General features: G+C 37.1%; 1 protein-coding gene across 2 annotated transcripts in view; it reads right to left on the reverse strand.

Moving 5' to 3' along the window:
* The window catches only part of KCNIP4 (potassium voltage-gated channel interacting protein 4), a 394,946-nt gene extending 370,559 nt beyond the window's left edge, over window positions 1-24,387 (reverse strand). The window contains exon 1 of one of the 2 annotated variants that reach the window (XM_050338778.1): window positions 24,229-24,387. In XM_050338778.1, coding sequence (XP_050194735.1) covers window positions 24,229-24,289 — 61 coding nt within the window. In that variant the 5' untranslated portion in view covers window positions 24,290-24,387. The remainder of the gene's footprint in view (window positions 1-24,228) is intronic. The other variant, XM_050338784.1, reaches the window with a different exon arrangement.
* Window positions 24,388-26,967: the final 2,580 nt, after the last annotated feature.

Below are 26,967 nucleotides of genomic sequence, written 5' to 3' on the forward strand. Positions count from 1 at the left end.
AATGCCTCTGATGGCAGTTCAAAAGATGCACATCTGTGCTGTTCTGCAAATAGACAATAGATTCACTATTGTGTCACAACACTGAGTGATTAGTTTTTGTGCCTCATAGATTCATCTTCTGAAGTGTGAGAAATGAAAACAACTGCAAATATGGATAAAACAAAAGTACTGTCTTAGATAACTGCAGACAGCATTTGTACAAGAAATTTCTTTCCCATTTGTTGCAAAAATCTCGTATAAACACTAATGGCCAAATTTCAAAGTGTTCAGAGAATCATTACTAAGTTCTAAGCCTATACAATGTAATGAATTATATACTGGTGAACTTTTTATGATAGAAAGAGTAAGAAAGAGATTTAAAATAATAAATTAAAAAAATCAATGCGCCAAATGTTCAGCTGATAATAACCAGTAGAACTGGGGGAGTGAGGAAACAATATTCCCTAAACAAACACTAGACTAGTTCATGATATAACTTTATGCAAAAATTCAAAAGAAATTAACTATATGAAATGTGCTAAAAATGAGACCTAGCTGCTTTTTTAAAAAAATAATATTGTTTCTCTGAGTCTTGGGAAATGCATAATACACTCTGAAGTCCTACTTCTGGCATAACTACAAAATTATACTCTCATCTGAAAAAAGTAATGATGGAAGAAGCAGGGCAAACGAGGCAGCAAAAATAGAGAGGTTACACAATCACCTAGGTGTCTATTGATTTTCATAAGCAACATTTGATCCTATTTACTGCAAGTTAATTATCCACACTCACTCAGTATATGGAAAGACGAGTCATTACCACTGCAAAAGAATCAAGAACCTTTGAAAAGAATATAATGAATGCACATTCTGTACATAAACTACAAATCACAAGCAAATTTATACTAGAAATGTGAGAGAAGCAACCTGGCAATAAAACCCCCAAAATATGAGGAAAAAGTAATCATCTTCTACTTTCTAATTTTATCACAGCCAAAAGAGGCCTTGTAGTGAAAGATGTCAATCCCAAAGCCATAGTTTTTTCACTTTGACACTTTTAATAAAAACTAAAAATGAATTTTGAGGCTAGTTCATGCAAGAGTCTAGGTACCCAAGAGACTGAATGACAAGAAATGCTAGTACAATAATTGGTTGCAAGAAATACTTCTCAAAACTTTTGGACAATTTGCAGAGAATAATTACCTATGAATAAAAGTACCTCCTGCCTAAGCAGCTCAAAAATAGGAAAATAATTGCCATCAGAATATTATTCACTGGTTTGTTTGGCCTTTTTTCTTCTAACAGTGAATACATTAAGAACCATGCAGCCTTCCAGAGGAAAGTTAAGGAACTGTCACTGGTGTGGGAGGAAATCAACAAATATATTCCTGTCTCCTAAATAACTCCTATTGCTGTCACGCTTCTCCCTTGCTTGCAAAGATGATTTATTTCCTGGCATACTTGAGCACTCTGAAAAGTTAGAAACAATCCAGTTTCAGTTCTAGGCTGCCTATGTGGTTGAAGAGCAGTCTGTAAGAGAAGCTTGGCAGTTAATTGACCCTTCCAACCTACTAACAACAGGAACACTTGATTCTTTCCTCAGAGCTGGGGGGCTTCTAGTTGGAGACTTATAAGTGGAGACCTTGCTGGTTCTCTGCTAAACAACTGGGTCTCCTATGTGCTGAAAGCCTACACTGTCATCAACAAGTCCATTCAGAATCAAACCTTTCCTGTACATCTAAAAAGTGTAACTCAGTCCAACCTTGACCCATTTTCGCTGTGAAACTCAAATGTTATTAAGTAAGTAAAGAGACATTTTAGCTAGACAAGTCTCAACTTTCTGTCTCAATCACATTGCAAAGTTTTCTTTTTACTAATAAGAAAAGGTCTCTCTCCATGCTTCCTGAGGAAGGTTGTACATTTTTCCCCTGCATAAAGACCTATGAAGTTTCATCCCAATGTAATCAAGATCTAAGGAAGTTATAAGTAGAACCTAAACATCTGCAGATAATCTTTACCGTTCATCAGTTGCACCAGTAGATATAGTAGATTACTGGAATTTGAAAATAGAAAATGTAATAGTAAAGTTTTAGATTAAAGTAATTATACTGGAGTCATTATATGGGACTGAGTTCATTACATTACAAGGTAGTTTTTAACATCTGAGCCATTAAAAAATATATGCTGAGAATTACCGAAGTCTTCCTCAGGTGCAATATAAAAAGCAGATTAAGCTAACCTTCTGAAAGTATGTGAATATACATTCTATTTTGTAATCTGCTCAAATGTGACGTTAACAAAATTTTAAAAATTGGCTTCTTCTATTGCACTCATGAAGTCACAAAGAAATTTAAAGTAGAAAATATTAAACAAATCAAAATACATTTAGGAAACTATTTAATCACACTCTAGACTTAGAGCACAATATCGAAGAAATATTACTTCAATTAATGGAAAAAAAGTATCAGTTTTTCTCCTATTATCAATTCTGACAATGAGCAAGTTTATTAATTATTATGCTAGAAAGACGTAACTTCTACCACAACTGTTTTCTTTGAGGAGTTTTGAATTCAAGTGTTATACTTCTGTTAAGACTTCTAATTCTTCATGTTTATTTAACTCCATCACCAGGTGCTGGTTTGGGGTTGTTTTTTTGTTTTGTGGTTTTGGTGGGGATTGTTTGGCAGGGAGAAAAACTTTATAATAGCATGTAAAGAACATTTAATCCTCTTCTGGTAAGTGCAAGATCATCCCAGAACCAGACGGAGTGAATCCTCTCCACCCTGTGGAACTTACAGCTGTTCTTCTCCTCTAAGGCTTCATGGGAAATCCTTCCACGCCTTCACTGTTCAGAGGTTATAATGGCTTTGATTCAATAAAATATCTGTGCAGAAAAAAACTCTGACTCCAGGATTCAGCAAATACTTAATCCCCACAGATGACAGTCAAAAAGAAGCACTTTTCTAAATGCATCTGAGGTAAAATGAAATGGAGAGTGAACATTTTCTTCATTATTCTTCAATATGTGTTTTAAAAATGGGTTAATTTGAAAGGGGATTGATTTTATAGACTTGAATGCTTGAGGAACTGCAGTCTTAAGGTACCTAGAAAATCTGTAAAGATAGGAAACAAGCAGAGGGGCACTTTTTGGCTATGGATATGATCAGTTCTGAGCACAGAAAATTTCTGAATCATAATCAGCACTCAGTTAACTTTGTGCAAGCTACCTGATGTTGGCATATAAAATCCCTCCTTTTAACTCACTGATAAAGCGTGAAAGGTATGTTTAATGCTGCAGAGCATTAGAATAGTTATAAAAGGAAGAAACTAAAGTTCAAAGAAATATAATTTGTATAATGTCCGGCAGTGCACATTATTAAAAGCCATTCATATACTGTGCACTGGATGGTTACTGAATTCTCTTTCTTAATTTGTACTCAAATTACTACAGCAGTAAGCCTCAAAAGAAGAAGGTAGAAGATATATAGTAATCTACTGTTTTAAAACAGTCCACTACATTGATTTGGTCGATGGTAACAGGAAATCTAAGAACCCAGCAACAAACTGAAACACAGCAGTCTCTTCATTTTTGATCTGAACTGGATTTTCTGGTTTCTCAGAAACCACCTGTGGCACTCAGTTCTCCCATAGTCTTTAAAGAGTTTTAAGAACCTGATCTTTGGTTCTAAGGGAGTTCTGGAAACTAAATGTCTTTCCTTTCAGAGATGAGAATGTTTTTTATCTCCTTGTTTGCATGGCATAATACTAGACATGTCTCCCATCTTTTCTAAGAAAATACATACATTCTGTTTTTCTTCGTCTAGCCCTTTTTTCTCCCACATTTGCATGTAAAAGAACAGGAATAATTTACTCTACACACATCACAGAATGAAACAACCATTTCTGTAGTAAATTCCAGACAATTTTGGTTTTACATCCACAGGAAATAGCGAATAAATCCACACTTCTTTATCCTAGGTATTGATTCAAATATCTCTGCATTCAACAATATTTTTCCAATAATACTGGGGGAAAAAAAATCCAATAATATTGAAAAAATATCCAATACTTGCATATTTTTCATGGCTATTTTTATTATAGTATGTTAACTATCTATAAAAAATAAACTGTTCTATAAAAATATACAGTTCTGAATATAAGTACTTGTTCCATTTAAAAACATTATTTTTAGGGCTTTGCTGCCCATTTTTGATCAACACTTCTTAGATTTAAAGTAGAGCAACATTTGTGCACTAACTATATATGCATTTATTAGCTTATTAACTCCCTGGATTCCTATAAAATTTTTGAGAAATTTAATATTTTGCTCGTAAAATTACCAGCATTTTTGGTCTTTCATTTTAAGTTCTGATTGACTAGAAATGCATTGGGAAAAAAAAGCATAAATGCACAAGAATTGCATCTTCTGATGTCAGCAGTTCTGCTAAACTTAACAGCCACAAAATATGAAACACCAGATTTTTTATACATGGAAATTATCTATTACCGTTTTAAACCAAAACCTAATTTTGTTCATAAACACAACTACTATTTAAAATAATAAGCAGGATAAAAATATGAAAAATTATTAAATAAATTTTCAAGGCCCCCAAATCCACTAATATCTCCCTTTATATATTTCCAAGCAGTCTGAGAAGGCATTTTCATGTACTGAAAGGAAGGTAAGTCAGAAAGCACTGGTATTCCTTAAAGGTCATTACTAAAACCCAATTTCAGGGTTATCAGACTTTTCTAAACAATGGGCATGTCCAGGAAGGGCCCAATATTGCCAAAGCCATTTAGTACACAGAAATTAGTTTAAAATCCAACATAGGGATTATTTCAGTCTTTTTTGCAAGACACCCAGTACTACCCAGGTATCACTTGGCTAGAAATGTGTAGAAGAAATTTCTTTTGAACTCAGCATTTTTGCTTCCTTGTGGTCTCCATCTGATGAATGCCAGAACAGGTAGAGACTGGTAATAACAATGGAATCACTTTTTAAAAAATTGCAAGACGAGGGTTGTTACCAGTGCTCTCAGCAGTATGAAGCTGAGCACTGTAAAATACTCTTGATCATCTGAGGAGGATCCGAGTTCAGGTACAGATGCTTTAGAACAGGTCCCTCCCCAGCTGTGCATGAGGCTTGGGAGTAGGAGAGGAGTGCAAGGAGCAGGTGACTACATGTAGCAGCATGATCACAGGATGAGTGATTGTTGTGCTAGTCACCAGGGCCCTTGAGGGGCTCACAGCAGCTGGAATTAAGTGACTGCGGGTATGGCTGTAAAAGTGATAAAGCTTTTGGTCCACTGTGCTGCAGCTTTTAGCTTCTCCCCATTCAGGCTCTCAACTCTGAATTTTGTGTAGATTTTAAATAGTCTGCTTGACTGAAAAAAGGTTCTGATGAATTCTACTGTGAACAATGAATTTCTTATTAGTATATTTAGCATCACTTCAAAAAACTTTATGTTGCAGGGCTCTGTTAACACATTTACAGTTCTACTAAGTGGTGGTGTTTCCTAGTGATCTGTGTGATCTGGGCAGAATATTTTTCCCTTGTTGTCTCCAAAAAGCATAAAAGTAAAGGAAAAACATCAAATTATTTTAGTATTTGAGCCAAAAAAGTACATTGCAGTTTAATCAGAAAACTATGTCAATTATGGCCTTCTCTTACTTTTGTGAAATTGCAGCATGTTTCTTTCCTGCTGTAAAGATTTAATATTCTTCTGAACCTTCAAAAGAATCAGGCCAAGGAATAGCAGTAGTGTAGAAATAGAGGTTGGTAATTTTCTATCTCCAAAAGAAGTCGAAGCAAACCTTTAAACAAAAGGTTGAACCTGCCATGATTATAAAAATACTACTGGGTCCAATAAGATAAAACTATGTGTTGTGAATGGATGGCTTTCAAATTGCCATAACCATTTCCTAAGAGGCACAATAAGAAAGTAAGTGAAAGATTTTTATTACAAATAACTAGATGAGACTAGAGTTAAGTAAACTTGTCATAAAGCTGTGATTCGACCAGTAAAAAAATGGTAATCTATTTCTTCCTTATCATTACACAGTCTGAAAACCTTTAATATTCATTACAAACAACAGACATTTCTCTGTTTGCCGCATTTGCCAAAACTCTGTATACTTGTATGAAGTAATGCTGAATGTCTCAATAATAAAACAAAACATAAAAACTTTCTGTTGCTCTCACCAGGAGAATCTTTACTTTATTTGAAATTCATCTTACGAAATACCTAATAATCCCAGAATTTAGTCTCAATCTTCTTTTTATAGAGGGACAACACACAGGAGAATTTAGGACCCTGTAGTGCACTTTGAGCAGTACAACTATATTTTGGAACAACTGCTATTCTCTGGAGAACCCTTGAAATTCAATGTCAATGAAAAAGAACAATTATACCTGAAGATTTCCACAGAGAGAAGCAAAGGATTCAGAATTCTACTCTCCCTTCCAATGCCTACAGTTGTGGGGTTTTTTTCTTTTTGCAGTTTAAGTAAATTACTGACATTAAGAATAAGAAGAAAACTGTCTCTAAAAATTGAATTAATCATCGAGGGAAGTTAAGTGCCATAATGCCATTGAACTTGAGTCAACCTTTTACCTAAGTTACTTCATTAGAGTTTGCTGACTTGCAAACAGCTTCAGTAAGTCTAAGTTTGCAAGTCCTCAAGGGTTCAGAATTCTTACAGGAATCCATAAGAGCTCTGTGGATACAGAATCTGTAAGGAGAGGACCTAACATCAGTATTTGATTTGATTCGTTACAGGTTGAATCAGAATTTAACCAGAACACCAATGCATATGGGTTATTCCATCTGACATATTGCACAGCAGTGTTTATCACTTGCATAAAACTCAGCTTTGCTAGCCTATAGAAAGAAAGATCTTAGGCTAACTTAGTAGAAAGATGAACCAGGCAACCTGGTTTTAATACGCCATCATGCATAGACTGTGCAGCATCAGACCTATGCTCCTTCTGCTTGTTTTCTCCTTTCCTAATAAAGTGTAAATAAACTGTTGTATTAGAATTTTAAAGACTAAGTCATATAGATATCCAGTCATCGTAACGAGCTGTCATCAAAAAACAATGTCAGTGATGGGAAGATAGACAGGACCTCTGCCTCTTGTTCTTCTCCCCTCAATTGTTTTTCAATTTTCCATTTTAATACAGATCTAGTAAGGCCTGATGCAATGTCTTCATATCAGACACATTTAAACATACAGAAAGAGAAATAAAAGTATGAAAATTATCTTTGTTTCAAAAGTTTAAAGTATCAAACGTGCTTTAAGCGAGTGTTTAAAGCACTCAAAAAATGGAAGAGCTGTTATAAAATAATCACATAAAACCACAAAAAGTGGCTCTTCAGTAAAAACATTCTAAAATGTAAATGCTTCCTCTATTATTGGTTATGAGAATCCCTCCCTAGATGAACAGCAAATTAATCACAGGATAGTATCCAAAACTGCCACCATCCACATTAAAGTAATTACTGGCTCGTTAACTTAACTTCAAGACACAGGATGTTTAAAAAAAAGTACACTATCAACTTTCAATACCAATTATGTCCCAACCTGAAAAGATGAACTTGGTTGCAAGACAGAAGCAGCAACGTAAAAAATAATTAATTACTGGAATACTTCTCTGCTCAAAATCACTGTCAGTTTACTAGTTCCAGAGCTTTATAAATGAATTTAAATGTATTTAGTTCCTAAAGGTGATGCTCACATACAACACTTAGCACTAGCTTTAATTAAGGTTTCATGTATCTCCAGATTGCCCTCAGCTGGTATTAACAGTCATCTTATTTAATGAATGCAGAAATCATGGTCTGGAAGGGGCTCTACATTAATTTGTTTAAAAGTAGTAAACTAATATAATCACTCTTCTGAACACCTTTTTCTTGCTGTCTAGAGCATGGATTTCTATCTTCAGTAGTGATGATCATGTCATGGAGCTTGAAGGAACTGAGTGAGAGTGCAAGGTCTCTCCCAATCAAAAACACCTTTAATACCTTTAATTTTCAAGCATAAATTCAGTCAGATTTTATAACTGCTCTTCTGTGAATGACTCTACATTGTTGAATTAAGGTGTTAATAGCAAAGGAATTCTTGTCTACAAGGAAGAGAAGTCTGAAAAGAACAAACATTTCAGCTCATACTTTTGCTTCAAATATTTTAATGTGTTTTTCATTTAATAGCTAAATGTTCCTTTTTCCATCAGCATAAAAAAAAGAAACAGAAACAAAACCATATGGGGATATCAGCATCCCACCTAGCACTAAAGACAAAACTTCAGGTTAGGTGAAAATTTCCTGTATTTTCAAACAAGGACAAAGGAAAATTTTCTGGCTTATAGTATGATACAATCACCAAATATTTTTCTTTATAAAACAGGCTAATATTGACCTGAGCTCAACTGAGCAGCTCCCTGTGTTCAACTAGTAACTACAAAATTCTTTGACTTGACTGGAGACATCTTCTCCATGCAAGTTAATGCACAGTCTTACAGCATCTGACTGCATTTCTTAAGTGGGCCATTATATAATATCTAGATGCTCTTGCTGTGGGCTATAACACATAGGAAACTTTCAAAATCACTTAAAGGGAAAAATGCTAAATTGCTCTAGAACCCCTAATCTGGTTTACATTTTCCCTGGAAAAAGATGACTGCTTGGTAGGTGTCCCAGCCTTAGGTTTTGAAAAATTCTGCAAACCCCAGTATCTTTATTTTACCCTATACCAGTATTTTTATATTACTGCTCAGTTCATTTTGGGGGTACTATAGATACACAGCACTATCAAGTACAGTACACACAGGCACAGTGAAACAGAAAATGCAATTATTTTTGTTTCCTTTCATGCATATGCATTCAGATCCAACATTTCCACACTGATGGCTCAAATCTCCAGCTATTGATGCTCACCTAGGCCTCTGAAGGCTCTTCACAAAACCAGGTGACCAACAAGGTTTAACAGACAGATCAAGAGCTCTAGAGAAATGACAAAAAGAATAGATCCTGTTCTAAAGTGTGCAAAACTAGCCGGAGTCTTAACAGGTAAGGAAACTATATTGACTCAACAGGTCATTCTCAAAGTTAGTTTCGGGTAGATCATGCCAATAATATGCAGTGCATGAGTGCCTAAATCTTGGAGTATATATTAAAGAAAACTGTACTTTTTGGTGTGTCTGTGCAGTGCTCTAACTGAGAACTGAGTTACTTAATGCTGAACACCTAAAACCATTCATTTCCAAACTATGAACTATTGGTTAAGTGCATCTTACACTGCAGAACCACTCCCAGTTTAATATATAAATGTAGTCTTCCCTACCATTTACTTAAAAATATTCATCCCATTTCTGTTCCCATTTCTGTGAGAGCCATCCCTGAAATAACATCTATATATAAAACTATGCATAGAAATGTAAGCAAAGATGAAAAATACAAAAAAACCACCCACAAGTATCCCAAGAAATTTAACTACAATTAATGTACACTTTCAAAAAAATGTTGTCCATTTCAGCCTCAGCATCACAGAATGGTTGAGATGGGAGGATGGGAGGTATCTTTAGAGGTCATCTGGTCCCACACTCCCTATTCAAGAAATTGCAAGGTGTAGTTTTTGAGCTTGAAAATATGGCAAAGATGAAATTAAGTTAATTTGGCCTTGTGGCTATTTCTATAGCAAACAGTGCTAATACTAGACTTCAAAGCCATACTGTGCAAGGAAAACCCTACCCAATGGCTACATTCAAACTCCAAAATAACTTAAAAACAGCCTTGAAACATGCAACAAGCTGTACTTTGGCCCAGTATTTTAAAAGTTTTAACTCTAATGCCATAACAAACTAATGTGAAGTAACATAATTAATAAAAATAGTCAAACTTCACGCAGGTTTATACTATTTGCAGTGCTATTGACTTAATTTTCTCTCTGGGTTTTTACTGACTTTGTATATTCTCTCTGGACAAGCAACTGCATCCTGAAACACAGAAGTTACCAGGATGTGTCCACATCAGGATGCAGAACTGCCTGCGACACAGCCAATCTAAGATGACTGTATTTACCAAGTCTAGAACTGAAACTCTAGTACACATCATATGTATTCTGCTTTTAAAATCTCCAGTGTTTATTTTTGACACAGCTATGTATTTTCCTATTCAAGAAGGAATTTCACTGATGGAAGTTCTGCACATGTGCTTTTCCAGTCACTACTAAACGAGCAGCCTGAGTACACACAAAAAGAATTAATTGTAAATTGTCAATCAAGCAAGCAGTAGCAGCTATCAGATAATGAGAAGCAGCTACTGTGCAGTGAAGCTGATGCTTAGTGATGGTGATTAGATGTTAAGAAAATCTCTGACAGAAAATTTAGTTCTAAAAAGACACAGTTTTGGTGATATTAATATAGTAAATCCTAAAATAAGTAGACCTAATCTTTAACAAACATCCCTAAAATATTAGGATGGTACCTAAGCAAGCCTCCATTAATTCCCTGAGCTAGAAAGGATCACATTTGAATTCTACAAGAGACGTAAGAAGTGCTTCAACGAACTCACACAATTTCTGGGCTCTAGAGAACAGGAAAATTCCCACAGTGCTGTCTGACATATGGACATATTAGGTTTTCCATTCAGATCAGGAACATGCTGTCAGAAGTCACCTAATTGTTCACATCTTGGAATGCACAAAGTGGATTCTTTTAGGTGAAAATAAGTGGGTAGATATGTTCCAGAAGCTCATTTAATGCACTAAAAATATTAGCAGGCATTTAGTCAATCCAACTAGACTAGAGTTAGTCTGAAGTGAAACCCTGTAAAAATTCTTATTCACTATTACTTATTAGCCCCATTTCACACTGCTATTCTGAGCTACTATTTCCCATATTTTCCCATATTTGGGCATAGCCCAAATTCATGGACTGACAAAGTTACTATTTTTCTACTAAGGCTTCTCAATCTCATTTCTCTGTCACTTACGAATTATTCTTCAAGACTTCAGAAAGCATCCAGTAATTTTATTTTAAGACGGTGAGAATTCTGATCAAAAGAGTTGTGTATCTATCATCCAAGAATAATGCAGTTCTCCTCTTCTTAGAACTATCAAAGGCACATGATTCCTGGCTTAGGAATTTAATAAAAGACTAATGACTAGACTAATAAAAAGTTATACAGGAAGAGGCACAACAAATAGAACTCACTGCACACTTTTTTTCCAGCTAAGGTCTACAAAACTGTTCTGAAGGAATAGGTCAATGTTATCCTGATATACCTGTAGAACACTTAAAATAAAATTCAAAGGGTGAATAAATGCTATGAAGGCAATGACACACAATGTCACCTAGTATGAAATATACCAGTTATGATGAATGCTAACAAAGTAAGCAAAGATTAAAATCAAAATAGTGTGAAGTCACCAAATATACAGAAAAGAAGATGATTTTTATTAATATAAAAATCAAGTGTACTATATGGTGGACTATATGTCCTCCAGGGTGAGATCTGGACTGGTGAAGTGTAGTGGTGCTCCGGGACAGCCCAAGTTTGCAATGTCAGCATCCTTACTGGCCTATGCTCTCTCTAGCAGCGACATCTAATCGGGATGCCTCTGTCTATCCATCCAGAGAAGATCTATTGATCTTAGAGAAAACCATACGCTCAGGAAGAAGAGTTTGGGAAGGTGGGGCAGGGTGGGGGAAAGTAACTGAAACTTTGTTTTAAATGTCAACATGGTATTTTTGCTCAGGGTAAAAAAAAAAAAAAAAAAAAAAACAAAACCTGAATCAGTTAGTTCTCTTGCTAACAGTCTTTGACGGCTCAAGATGGAATAAGTTGAAGTATAATAAGGAATTTTATTAAATTCTATTCTACTTTTTCTACAGTCTTTGGTGGGAGCAGTAGAGCAGCAGAGCTGAGCTCAGGGTGGTCGGGTGTGCTCCTGCCAGACCACTCTGCCCTCTATAGTCATAAACCCTCAGCCAACAAGCACGTCGTCAGGAGATTTCACTGACAGTGAATTTCACCTAGACACCACCGAGGCCAGAGGGATTTCTCTATGAGCAGAAGTTGTAAAAATGAAACTTTAAAAACAAATGAATATTCCCAGCAAAGCCGAGGCAAGGAATGATGATTGCTTTAAAGCCAGAGCACCAGCTCCATGCCTCCAGAGGGCCACCTGATAAAAGTCTGTGCCTGGGCTTGTTAAAACAGCTTTATCACATCTCACAACTGAATTCAAACATACAGTTTAATTTATTAACATCCAAAGACCAGTTATCACAGAACTCTCCTGGAACTACAAGCTTAAAGAACCATATCCCTAAACCATCAAACTATAAAAATGCATTTGGAAAAGAGAGGTGATAAATCCTCTGTGGTCATTTGTATGCAAGTGCCATTCTAATGGCGATTTTAATCAGGTAGTGGACAAAAGTTAAATACTTTTGAAGTATGTACACTAAAAATCACAAATAAAAAGGCTTAAGCTGGTATAAAAGCTAAAATATATGACATCTTTCTTGATTAAAGCCTCCTAGATACATCAGCCTTGAAAAATGAGAGAAAAATGAGCACACTCTATTTTATCATTATAATAACATTTAGTAAAGACACTCATAAAAGCAGAGGCACATCTTATCAAGTGTGAGATGGTACAGCACTGATAAAAATAATCTGAATAAGAAGTGTTTGAAACTTCAAAAGCTTCTCTATTGCCTGTGACATTGACTTTTCATGTTAAAAAATTGTTTAAAGTAACTGTCTTCAGTTTTTATTTATGGAAGAGAGAATTAAGAAGTTCATGCTGCATATCAAATGTTTAAGAGCTAAAATATTCTTAGAAAAGATAGAGTTCATTAAAAGGTCACTGACAAAGTTTTCTTTCTGAAAATCCAAATCCAATAAATAGCTGGAAAGCAGTGCAAGTTGAAGCTGTGCTTCTGTATTTTATTTATTTGTAATATCTGTTCTGATCATAAAAGCGAAGTTCTGGAAGCCCTCGAGATTCCCTGCAGTCTTTCATCAAGCTTCCCATAGAAATGAGGGAAAGCTAATAGTTGTTATTTCTAGCAAAACAATGATTCCTACCTCATCCCAAATTCTTGAGAGCTGCTTCACACAAAGGTAAAAAATTTGTGCACTACAAGGACATAACTTACTCTACAGTGATTGCTCCTCAGACTCAAGAAAAACTGGGAGCTACTGATCTCGTCTCCATGGAAGCAACTTCTACAGAGCTCTTGTTGGATGGGAAGAATTACCATCAACAGGGGCAAGCTGGAATCTCTCCTTTGTGTGAGGCAGAGACACCTAGAACTAAGATGAAATCTGTACCCTACTTTCAATATTCCAATTTCAAACACTGTAGTCAGTAAAATTCCAACAAGTTTGGAAGTTAGAAGATAAAAAGCAACACTCAAAAATTAGCTTTCATTTGTAAAGGATAATGTACAAGACATCAAGTAAATTTCCAGAGAAATAATCTATCTTGTAGAAACAGAATGGAAAAAAACTGTTTAGGGGACAACTGTGTATCTGGGAAGTCTGCCACTGCTGAACATGTTACATCACAGGCTGAGGACAGGTGGAATTCTGCTGTGGAAAGGACAGCAGTTCATACATGGAAATATTAACAAGACAAACATTTAAGACATACCAAATAATGGTTTTGTCCTATTCAGTACTGTATTTTATCCATTTTGGGTATCAGAATTTAAATGTAAGAAGATCTACTCTAGAACTAGAAAAAAGTTTGTATCAGGAAGGATAAAATCTGTAATAGACTAACTAGCAATGTCATGGAGCACCCAGTAGTAAGTACCCAGAATTGTGAGCACATTAAACAAAAAGCTATCTCAACTACCATATCAATATTTGATCCTGTCTTGGTTAAACAGGAAGACTTCTATACTTCTCTTCCAAACTATTTCTCTATGATTCCATGTTTTTTATTGCTTTTATCTGAACAGTACAGATGAAATCCAACGTAACAGAATTTTTGAGCTGGATTTTGTGTCAGTCTTCTGCCCTGAGTTGGCTGTATGGATTGCATACAGTTGTATGTAGTCAGCCTGGTTAGTCACTGTCTGCCTAGCATTCAGAGACAAATATAAACATAGAAACTTGACTGAGTATGTGTCTGTTTATTTTGTCCTCAGACAGAAAATTCACAGCTTTATCAGTGGTATTGGGATATTTTTTTAAAACACAAGTTTCTCAAATGAAAATATTACACAAAAATCTCAGCATTCCCTTAACAACGTTTGTTTCCTTGAAAGCAAATAATTAAGTGATTCTTAGAAGTTGCAGTTTTGGTGATTTGAATTAGAAATACTCTTCAATACTTTGAGTAGGTAAACCGACTCTCTTCAGATATCTTTATTTGTTTCTCTTATTCTTTGCCATTATATTAGCATGGCAAGATTACAGTAACATTACAAGGTGTATTGCCAATATAGTTGGGTGTCCTCTACAGCCACATTTTTGGTTTATGAAATTATGGACTATGCAGGAAGAGAGAAAAGCTTTGTTTCTTCCCTTCTTTGTGAGAGGTTTCAGAATCACCTGTTCAAACACTTACGAGCAAGTACCTTTCTTAAGTGTAACAGGATGATTCTCAGTTGCAAACACTAGCCTGGACTGCAACTGTTGCAAGATCAGGGGTTTTAATCATAATGAAACAGGCTCTGATGTATCCAAAAGATCTATATTAATTGCTTAAGTGCAAGGTGTGTTTAATCAATACACAGCCTTCCTGGAACACAAACCATTGCTTTAGTGTTATTACAACAAGAAACTGGTATCAGTTTATCTAATGAACTGTGTGTTTACCACTGCATACACATTTAGTCTAACACTACACCTGCAGAACGGAAACAAATATTGTCTACACAAGCAGTATTATAAGTTGCTGCTTACCAAATGGTGGTTTAATAATGTCATTAACTTTTTCTTATTCTTTTCCAGTGAGGAATCAGTCTCTTAACTGACAGCATTTCTGTACACATTCTTTGTGATGCAGCTTACATGAAAACACATCATTAATGTTTTGGGTTCTTGAAAAGAAAAACACACACAAAAAAGCCTACTTTCTTCTGGATTCTTTAATTGAAAATGTCCTAATAGATTCTCAGCCTAGCAGTAATTTAAGTGCTGTTGATTAAAGCGACTGCTGATAAAACATTATTTAATAAGATGTTAGAAATTTACTGACACCTTCTAGATAGTTTTACATTCCACTCCGAACGGATCACAATGTTCTTGCTTTTTTCTAAGTATAGGCAGTTGTTTTTGAACCCTGGCAAAGTAAAACATACAGGTAAATTATGAGTAGAGGTTTGGTTTTTTGAATACATGGGTGTTTAGGTGAACACCTTCCATACCTTCAGGAAAGAGAAAATTTACTGCTTCTCAAGAAGTCTAGGGTGACTCAAAGACTTTAGATACAGGAAGTGATCTTTATAAGTCTATGTTGAAATACAAGATTGTTTCACTCTATTTTATTATTAGAAAATTATCTGAATGCAAACGAAAAGTGTAACGGACACAAAGATTTTTATGAGTCTAAATAATGACTAAACGCTGTCCAACCCTTAAAGTTAAGTAATTAAGCAAGGTATTTAAGTATGAATCTGTATAATTTTAAGTCCTACTAGTTCATATTTTTAATAAAGATTTAATGTACTGGGGGGAAACTTGACAGCAGATGTGCCATGTAAAGAACTAGGTCATTATACCCAGTCATGTCTGTTTCCTCGTCACCTCAACCTCCACCTACTATTTTTCCTTCAAGTCTATCAGAATTTCATTTAATATAAAACATGCATTAGAGACCCACCAGTTACACTGGAGGCATCACCTACTCTCCTCTCCTTTCACTGGCAACCAAACAACCTAGAAAGAAGTGCATAATCTCAAAATTACATCCATTTGAGAAAAAAGATTACACAAAAAAGGTGAGAAAGTGCTCATTTAGCAGAGGGGTTTACATGTACCTGCCAAGTGACAAGGAGAGGGAGAAGCAGGAGCCATTGCTTGAAAGAGCTGGAGGTGTCAACATCCTGCATAAGAAATCTTCATCACTATGTAATAGAAGGCAGAAAGGGCAAAACCTATCACCTATCTACCAACCCATCCTGCTCTTTGACCTCTTTCCTATTTTCCAGGTAGAGAAACAAACTCAGAGTTGTAGAGACAGAAACTGGAATCAATAGCTCTGAAGCAAATAATGATAGGTCCTTGCTACAGAAGTGGCTCATTTTCCCAGTTCTCGGAGATGACTGCGCAATGTTGCGTATTTCAAAAAGCAAAACAGGAAAACCCCACTTCATCACCATTGTAAAGATCAAAGAATGACGCAGTATATAAAGTAGACCTAGTTACTGAAACAACAGCATGAAATTCTCTGTATCTTAATCATACCGCACATCCTCACAATTTGCATATCAACTTTGTTGTTTGTTGTTTGTTTGTTTTTTTTTTCCTTAGGCATCTTGGATTTGGTAAACTGCAGATCCTGGCTGTGCAGAAATCAGGGCAGCACCTAAGAGGCAGTGTGTGTATGTCAGTTACAGCGTCTTTTTAAAAATAACAATGAACTTTAATGTGTACTTGTCTCGATTACCAGCAGGTGGATGCTGCCAGCACACAACACCCGGAACAAACAGTCTGGATTTATCTTTCTCTATTGACAGCATTACAAGAGGTGATACTTTTTATTATGTTGCATCAGAGAACACAACAAAGTAACCTCAAATGTCCATAAATCAACATTGGAAAATAATACACAGAAGAGAAAGAGTGTAGTCAGAATGATTAAGGACATCTGGTATCACCTGGTTAAAACCACCTACACTGCCAAAACTCAAGACCTATGGTGAGGAAACACCTATCAGACTGCTAAACAGCACACAGTGAAGCAAAACATGATTCTATGGTTGGGTCCCCTTGATATACATCTTTTATATTGCTTCAAAGGGTTATTCTTTAAGGATTTTTCTCCTACTTATTTTAAGATAAACAGGATTCAATTATCTCCACCTAAAGGCAACAGAACAGCAGATCCTCGAGTCCACTTGCTCAGACACCACTGAAGCCCCACAAATAAACAGCATTCCTTGGTCTCTATCCTCTCTTTTCTTTTAACTGCTCAGGCAGGGACTGTAATCCCACAGTGTACTTTTCATTCTCCCAACAACCATCTGCACTGGGAAACCACATGCACACAGACAAGGATATTCTTGCCAGAAGTTGTCCTGATTGTGTGTGTGTGTTTGCAGGGGGTTCCCTGGCCCATCTCAGCACCTGGACATGGAGGGAGCACTTGCTGCTGTAAAACACCAAGGAGTGGTTGATGCAACATGCTTTGGCACAATAAAACAAACAAACTCAAAAAAGGTCAGTCCTTTCTAGGGTATTCTTTGAAACTGTGGCTGCAACATTCATGTTTAAAAAAAAGGCATTATGGTAGTACTGGTCCAGGTACTTTGATAATATGATTATAGATTGTTAATTTATGGTATTTAGCATGTACATAGGCATTTCTATGTATTATAAAGTTCCAAACCTCAGTGTTCAATTACAATAATGATTGTATCTCACGGATGTTATATAGAGTGTGACTTTCAAAAGATCATAATTTCAGGTTGTATCACAGAAGTATGTTAAAAAAAAATCAAACTTTTTCTACCTTATCAACTTACTGCAAATATTTAGGATATTGTCCATTTAGAATAGATCTTTTCTTCATATAATTACTTCTTGTTTGGCACAATGTTGTCTTTCAATATGTTTTAATGGCATTTTAAAAATGAGAAATCCTTATTAATTGCAATTATTCCCACAGGTAGGAAAGGGTTTAGGAATAGTCCTGATAATCAGATGGCTTACAGTGACGAAATGCTGTTCCAGTTGTTTCCACTTTGAAGAATCAGACCCATCATCACACTTTATGGTTACTGGCTACCTCTATAATAAAACCTAAATGTTTCTCCTGGCTTATTAACAAAAGTTTGATTCAAAAATAATAAGATTTGCTATACTAAAGCCTAAAGACTACAGCAATATTCATCAAAATTCTCTTTGCCAGAAAGGTAACTGAACATTCTGAGAACAAGAAAATGTAACGTATCAGCAAAATTGGTCTTTTTTCCTAACATTAAAATAGCAAACCCTTTCTTACTGACTGCATGAAATCTTGCAGTCTATGTATTAGAACAGTCAAAGCCTTTAAGCTGGAATAACTCTTTCTAAGCTGTCACCACTTAGTCACTTTGTGGCATACTGCTAGAATGTGTTGTACAGTGCTAGGCATTTAACTGTGCTTGGGGATTACGCATTGTTTGCTGAAATACACCTTGTATACAAACAAAGATATTTTCTCCTACAATAAAATCCAAACATTTAAACGTGAATCATTGTTCTTAACAGGGCAAAGTGTTTATATTTTAAAATTCCCTGTTATCGTGCTTTCCACCTGTAGTTCATTTCTCCAGTAGACACATAAGAACCTATAACTTTTATACCACTGTTTGTGTTGCTGCAGTATAAATTATAAACATACAACAGGGGATCACAAATATCAACTGCACCTCTAAAGGAATTTGTTTTATAGGTGAAAAAGAAAATAAAAGAAAAACACTTAATTTATTTTCAGAATTCTTACAGAAAGTTCCTTTTAATACCATATTAAGCCTCTGCTGGGCTGCCAGAAATAAAACACAGTATGTGTTCAGATTCTATGTTTGGCTTTTTTCTTAGAGGTGAATGGATTCAATATACTTTCAACCCAACCCATATTTTAAACTGCTGCCAGTTTATAGCTGTCTACAGATCTCCCAAATTCACAAAAGCAGGTCTAGAGCCCAACCTCATCTGCTGCTGCATGCATGAAGGTGATAACACAGAAATGATCTCTCCTGTAGAGTGTGAAAATGGAAAATAAAGTGAAAAAAAAGTAAAACCATGATCTATGATCCCAAGCCTCCTGTAATACAATTACCAAATAATAATTAAGAACATCACAAAATAATTGGATTCCATGCTTTTCACAGTTATATAGACTTCAAAAAACATACATTCCATACTCTTTTGCTTCTCTTCCACATTCCGCCTGGTGTCCTCAGTGGGAAATCCAGACCAAATCCTAGCCATGAAAGCAATAGCAAGCAAAGATCTTGCCAGAGAAACTAGGATTCTGAAAAGACAATTACTGTCAAAAAAACTAATGCCTATGTCTACCTTTTGTTCATTTCCTTTTGATGCAGCCACACATTACAGTTCAGGCCAAACATAGAGACGAACTATCTCATCAACCTCACTATTAACTATCTCCACCTGCACTGCCACACTGTGCTCCAAAGAATGAAGGCTTTGATATCTGCACTCCTTATATCTCAGAATAGGCCCAAGCCTATTAATTAAAGTGTGTGCTAATAAAGAAAGAGAATCCTACTGGGTTCAGATTGTATTGACTACAACTACTGAAAAATTGATTTGGCTCCTTGACCTCCAAGACCACAAATTTTGCCAATGTTTTCTCTCTCATCTCAAACAGGAATAATGGCCTCTGCTAATAGGAGACAATAAATGGTCAGCATCTGTTTGGCAAAGAAGATTTCAAATACAGTCTATTTTGGTACTTGAAAGAAAGAGAGGACAAGCAGAATTGGGGAGGGGGTGGAGGGAGGATAGTAGGACACCCTGGCAGTAATGCACATATCTGTGAAATAGTGAAGCAATCAGGTGTTGTTGTATTTTTAGATACTTTCTTTTTCAAGTGCCAAAGATTCCAAATAAATCACAATGGCAAACTGAGAGGCTGAGATGGGATAGATTACAGCTGAATGCTGCATGGATCAAATATTCAGCTCCAACCCAAAGCAGAAGTCCTAAGTGCTTATCTGATACACTGTAAAAGCTTTCCATGACACACACTAGCTACTTTGATGACTACACTAACTGCTAGATACCATATCTGCCTCTATATATTTTATAATGTCTAAAAACACCTGGAAAGCATCATTTCTCTAAGCCAAAAATACCTGAAACTTGTGCAGATGTTCAGTTATTTATATATCAACTCTCTGATTATGGATAGTAACCCTGAAACACAGAATAATGAATAAGAAAGCTCTGTTCTGTGAAAATTCATATTTACATGATATAAAATTGATTTTGATGGAAAGCCAAGGTATTTTCAGAATTTACGTCAAATATGACTCTCTATACTAGAATTCTGCACTTCTTTACACGCTCACTGAATAGAGGAATCAGAAATGGAGGCAGAATCCAAACTTTATGCAGAAGCTTTTGCCTCAGACAGTTCTCCCACCCTGCAGGAGCAGGATGTATATTTTCCACTTAAAATATTTGCATCTATTTGCAAGTACATGATATATATATACCTCCTTTCTTAGATCACGAGTCCATTTAATTTATTCCTTCCCTTGTATATTTGCAGATTTCACACAAAAAAACGTGACATTTGGAAACAGCATTTCTAGCACAGAAATGCTAGTCTAGACAAGATGGTCCAGCACCCTGTCCACATGAATCTTAAAAGTGTCCAATGATGAAGAGTGTTTAGAGAAAACAGATCATTAGTAAAAAAAGTGACACTGACTTTTGACTGACAGCATGTTCTTTGGATGGAGCTCCTAGACTTTGATGCTGCTGTCTTTCCTGACAGCTTTCACACTGATGTGAGTGTTGATGAAAATCACTTAGATAGTCACTGCCTGTTTTTTCATCATGTTAGATGAATCCCAACTGGGATATAGAGAAATCAGTCCAATACATACCACCAATACATAACCAATTTTGTGTCTCAAGGTGTGAGGTACAAAAGCTGTTTCCTCCTTTCCTTCCTCCCACCTTTTCTTTTTTCCTGTAGTTGTTCTCCATGACATTTTTTTATAACTTTCATAATTTTTCTTAGAAACCCCTTTCCTAAATTTCTATTTTCAGCTTTTTCAATATGTCATTTTTTTGTCCTTTCAGCACTCCTTCCTTTGTCTGCTAAGAATGCCTCAAACAACAAGAGTAAGTCATTCATTAAAAGCAAAAGTGAGCACTATTGCACAAGGATCTCTCAGAGGTCTGGCAGAGAATACTTCACTCTAAGTAAACTTAAAGTTGGATAAACACTTCATAATAGTACTATTTAGTCCATCTTCTGTCCACAAGGTATAGGTTACAGCCTCTTTCCTGACAGGAAGAATTTGTGACTGCCCTGTCTAATTAGAGAAAATCTTCAGAATTCGTCATAAACAGCATCGTGGCTTTTGTAAACATTTCTATTGTTTGAATAAGGATGGGTGTATTGGTCAGCACAATCCTCATTCTGAATTCATCACACCCTAAAGCAAAGCAACTAGTTGCTATGATAATGTCTTATTCATATTTGTATTCCCAACAGCTTAAGTTTGTCCTAGATATTGAACCCATGGGACATTTTGTGATTAAACTTGTTCTTACTCACACAAACTTTTACTGATAATCTCCCTCTGCTCTTCACATTTTGCCAAGACACTGCATGCCTTTACCCTGTAGCAGATGAGTTTTGGCTATCACTAGCACAAATGTAGCTATATCTCATTGATAAAGACTGTTTCATGGGGCAGGGGGGATGAAAGAGTTCATCCTTAGTATTTAAGAGCAGACACATTCTGTTACTTCAACAGCTCACAGTGGTGATCCAATTGATGTTAACTTCAATGCCCTTGAATTAAAAGATGCTCTGCAACTTGCAAGAGTAAATGTAAGGGGAAGAGCAGCTGAAGGGAGGTGAAGTGAGCTATTACCTATTAAAAGATACAAAATTTTGTCTTTGTCATTAGTAATTTTCAAACTTTAAGCTGCCTGTGTGTTATTTGGGCTTCATTTCATTTGGAAAAATGTAAATGAGGAACAGTCACACTTTCTTTGGTTTCATTCTCTGACTCTCGTACATTAGCATCCAATCCATATAACAACTCTACTGCAGGCATTACTATTTAAAAACAACTAACATTATAAACATTGATTCTATTTGAGAAAAAAATCCACCAAATGCTTCCTTATTAAAAATCCAACAGACAGGTACTCTCAGAAATGCTGGTAGCACTGAAAATTAGTTGAAAGTTTAGGAGACTGGAGGGAGACAGGAAGAGAGAGAGGAGAGAGAAGTTTAAATGAAAAAGGGCCAACTGTGGGATGATGAACATAAATGAGTTCTCTTACGTAAGGAGGAAGCCCAGAGGAGTGAAGCTAGACACTTGTTAGCTTCACATCACATCAAGCCAGTGATGGTTGAGTTGAGTGGTGATCTAACATGTGTCATTTTCCAAAAGAAAGGAGGTATTTCCTTTCAGCTCTGTCATTTTTATCTTTCCATGTTATTTTTCTGTCATCAGAACTTATTTTTAAGAAATGTTTTTCCTACAGTTTTTCCTACAGTGACTCATGTTTCAGTCAGATTTTGGGTTTTAGTCTAAAACAATGCAAAAGTGTATCTTAATACCTCTCAACTTTACAAGGTTAAAGTGAATTAAAGCTGTCATTAATTTCTAACAGTTACTAGGTCTGTATATTAAGAGAATCAAAATGGAAAGCACATATAATGTAAAGCTCAACTGAGACCATTTCTGTAAAAATACCATCTTTCTATTTTATATTACTTGCATGACATGGATTCAGATCATATTTCCCAAGTTTTTGTATAGATGCTTTCCTGTTACTCCTAACTATACCTATAAAAAAACCAATAAGCTCTAAACTCTCTTTATGCTGCAATACCTATAAATAATGATGCATAAACCAAATAATTCCTCAACAGCAGCTGTGCAAATCCACTGTGTCTAAATTATGATCTCAGTTTTGTATAGCCTGAATGGTCCTGCATGGTGGTTGCACAGGTAGCTAAGAGCCCACCCGGTGTTCGTCTCTGATGATGTATGTGTTACAGAAAAACAGTTTGACTTTCAGACCTCTAACAGACTAGAGCTGTAAGGCTGAGAATGGTATGTGGAGGGAAGAGCCTTAATTACAGGGGCTTAATTGGGGCTTTGGATCTGAAAAGCAGTGAGAAGTATCACATCACTTTAATGGCTGTGACCCTTGTTGGATACCCATAACAACTAAGTAAACAGTCAGTTACAAAAGTTCCCTATCCTCAAAGCAAATGTTCTAGTATAGCCCTTATCTGAAGGGCTACACACCGTAACACACCAAAAAAGCTGGGACACTGAGGAAAGAGAAAAACCAAGTACAATCCAATGGAGAACACATGTCTCTGAACCTCTTTTAGCAAACAAAAGACTATTCTGAAGCATCAGAAATAAAGCAAAGGGTGGGATTACACTGTCTTTCAAGCAACTTGTTGGTAAGGCTGCTCTTCTATACTGTCATCACACAGTTTATGAGAAATCTAGCTACACAGCAAGAAACATGAAATAGTTTTCCACCTTTTATAAGAAAAGAAATTTTTCCTGGTTTTGATTGCCTGTTTTGCAAAGTTTTTCATTAACTGTCCAACCATCCTCTGCTTAACCAGATGCCTTGAAACAAACACCTTCCTCCACAACATCCTCTTACACACATTGCACCCAGGCAGATTAATTTCTAAATAACTGGGAAAAAACTCTTAACACTCCAGGAGTCACAATCACGGTGGAGGACAGCAAAGCATGCTTTCTCTCCTTCCCTAAAATTCAAGTTTTCCTCTAGCCTTTCTCAGGTAAATGTGTAACTGCAATTTGAGATACAGATAAGAGAAAGGCATCACACAGCCTTTGGCTTACCAGAAGCTGGTCTCCATCAAATAGTTGTCACTTAAGCATTAGAAAGGTACAATGGAGACCAAAGCAGGGAGGTGTAAGTGGGACTGACCAAAATCACCTCCTGGGAGTGGGGAACTGTGCATGGTTTGCCCGGTAGATTCATACCCAGCCCTAAGTCATTTCAGCAAAGGCAAAAGTACCAGCTAGGTCAGAGCAGGCATCTTTGGGCGGGATTCGCAAAGCACTGAGAGCTTCTTAGCCCGAGATGCCAGGTATTAAGCGTTTGCATACTGTCCCCATAGGCACACTCACGCATTTGCCCCGACTGCACAGGTGCGTTTACCCCAGGCAGGCAGGCAGGGAATTCCCCCCTCCCCGCCCCGCGACAAGTTGCCAGACTTGCTGCTCGAAGGTGTGGGGCGAGACCCCCAAATAACTCCGAGGAGCAGCCTCGCTCTCTCGCGCTGCCCGCGTCCTACCGCCTGTGGAGCTGGCCTCCTCCAGCTGCGCCGAGATGCTCTCCACTCTCCTCACGTCCATGCTGGGAGGCGGGAGGTGCCCGGAGCCGAGCGGGAAAGCGCGGCAGCACCGCCGCGCCGGGAGCCGGAGCGGGGCCGCGGCGGAGCGGAGCGGCAGAGGAGCGGGAGCGGGGCCGGGCGCGGCGGAGCGGAGCGGAGCGGAGCGGGAGAGAGCAGGAGCGGAGCGGGAGCGGGAGCGCGGCCCCGCCTCGGCGGCGGCGGCGCCTCCCCCGCCACCCGCGCGGCGCGGGGCGGGCTCGGCGCGGGGCTCTGGCTGCCGCCGCCTCGACCCCTTCCTTCCTTCCTCACCCCCCGGCCGGGGCAAGGCTCCCTCTCGACCCCCTGCCCCTCCGGACCCCCCCGGGCTCCTCCTGCCGCAGCGGGGCTGAGCCGGCACCTGCCCCCCTGGCCGGCTCGGGAGAGGGGGATGCCTCGGGGAAAGCCCCGAGCAGAGGGTCCCGCAGGGCTGGGTCGCTCCCCCGAGCTGCTGTGCGGGTGCACACAGGTGGTTCCCGCATCACCTGGAAGCCGCAGGCTGTCCGGGACACCGACCGTCACCGAGCAGCGGCACAGGGAGCTCCCATCGGAGCTGCGCTCCGCGAACACCTTGTCAGGTTTACCCAGGCTGGAGGCACTCCCTGAGCCCGAGGGTACATTTTGGAAGGCTTGGAAAGGGCATTTTAAAGCACCTTTGTAACATCTCTAGTTTATGAAAGCCTACTGTGACATACCATTAGAAAATGTTTCCATAATGATAGTTCTCCTAGTTCAGTATTAGACAATTTTTCAGCCGTCTTTACACTTTCCTTTATGAATAATGACTTGTTTCAGAAATCCCAGTTCTTCTCATTGTGTTCATTACAGCAATATTTTTCAAGGCATATAAGGGTTATAGGCTTACCTATCTAATACCATGCATATTATTTTTGACATCTTCTTTCATGTTATTATCTTGAAACTTTTATTATTAAAATTTGTATAAGCTGAAATATGAAAAAGTAATTCGTATACCACATTGCCAAGTAATGCTTTAGGAAAGGACTTTTATCTTCTTCTGTTCCATGGAACTCACATCTATTTCGACTCCAAAATGGTGGAATGATTGAAGTCTTTAATGGACAGAGTTACCACAGTTTAGTCTAACACTGGCCAAGAACAACGCAATAGAGTAGCTTCTGCCAAGTGTTCTTTTTTGATAAAAAAATGTTCACTGATGGAGGTTTAAGTAAGACTGTGGAGGGACAGGATTCAGAGTACTGTATTTGCTATATGCTCTCAAAATATTTCCCTTCTGTAAGTTGAATTCTCTAGTAGCCAAGATATGGCTCTTCTCATCAAATTCAAAATAGGAAGAAGAGAGATCTTGGTTTTATTCCATTATCAGGATTTGAGCTTACCGTTTTCTATAAAGTTAGCTTCAAAGTAATTTATCACAATTTTGCATGAGTCCTTGTCATCGCATATTTAGATTTTCGGAGTGAGACAATTCAGATTTACAACTGGCAATTCCCTTTGCTCTACACTAACACTGTATCAGAACTCTGGGAGTTATGAAAACGCTCTAAATATGTGTGAGCAGCTGGTCATAATAGAGTGAACTGAGGCAGGAATGGTAGTAATACATCAAGAATACCTTTGCAGTTGCCACTTAAGCTGTACATTCATCTTGTGTCTTAGAAAGAATTACAGGTATGCAGTGTAGCACGGAACATAAGTGCCAGAAGTGCCTACCAGGTTTGTACAGATGAGGTAGCATGTGTCAATTCTATGATCAGTTGTGTCTGAGGCAAAGAATAAAGTGACCCACATAAACTGAACTGTCTTCATAAATCTGCATATTTCTCTCAATCTGTTTTATTTTTCTGCTTGCTCTCCTTGTTTCTGTCCCATTTCTCTTCATCTCCTGTTCTTTTTGAAGGGCCCTGCTTGAAGTAATTCCCTCTGCATACTCTTTCCTTTTTGCTCTCTTGAGATTTAAATACTTGTTTTAGAAAAACTTCTTTCTCTAACTTCCTTTTAAGTGTTTCCATTTCTTGGTTGTTCAGACCTATTTGTTTTCTCTTACGTTGTAGATACCGCTTTCCCTTTTTTACCATCACTGCCAGTGAGATTTAAATGTTAGCATATTATTTATCATTTACTTACAAATTAGGGTTGCAATACATAAAATGAAAGCCTACTTAAAAAAACCCTGGAAAAGTCCCCAGTTTATAAAGATGTACAAAATTTTCTGAGGTCATAGGAATCATAGTAATTATAGAACTGTGCAGATTTTCAGCATCTGATTTAATTTTATGTAACTTCATATTATGACAATTATTGACAGTAACTGACAGACATAAAGATTAAATACGTGTTATTCTGATATTCTATGTAAAACAAAATGTATGTCAGAATGTGGGGTTTTTCCAAACTTGCTTTAAAGGGCAAATTCTTTATTGTTTACCAAACCTGATTAAGTTTCCTCCAATTAGCATGTCAAGCCCATGTATCTGCTTTATATAACATTCAGTAAAAATTGACATCAACTGTGATTTCATCCCTTCTATATAATTACATTTAGACATATAATTGTATTTCTATGAGTATAAAGTTTCATTCTCATTTCTACTTTTCAAAATACGTAACTCCTTCCTTTCTTACTCCTTTGTTTCAAATATTGATTTTGGAGCTAAAGGTTGATAATACCTTAAGCATGTA

This window comes from Myiozetetes cayanensis, unplaced genomic scaffold (genome assembly GCF_022539395.1).
Source record: "Myiozetetes cayanensis isolate MyiCay16 unplaced genomic scaffold, myiCay2020 scf7, whole genome shotgun sequence".
Lineage (NCBI taxonomy): Eukaryota > Metazoa > Chordata > Aves > Passeriformes > Tyrannidae > Myiozetetes > Myiozetetes cayanensis.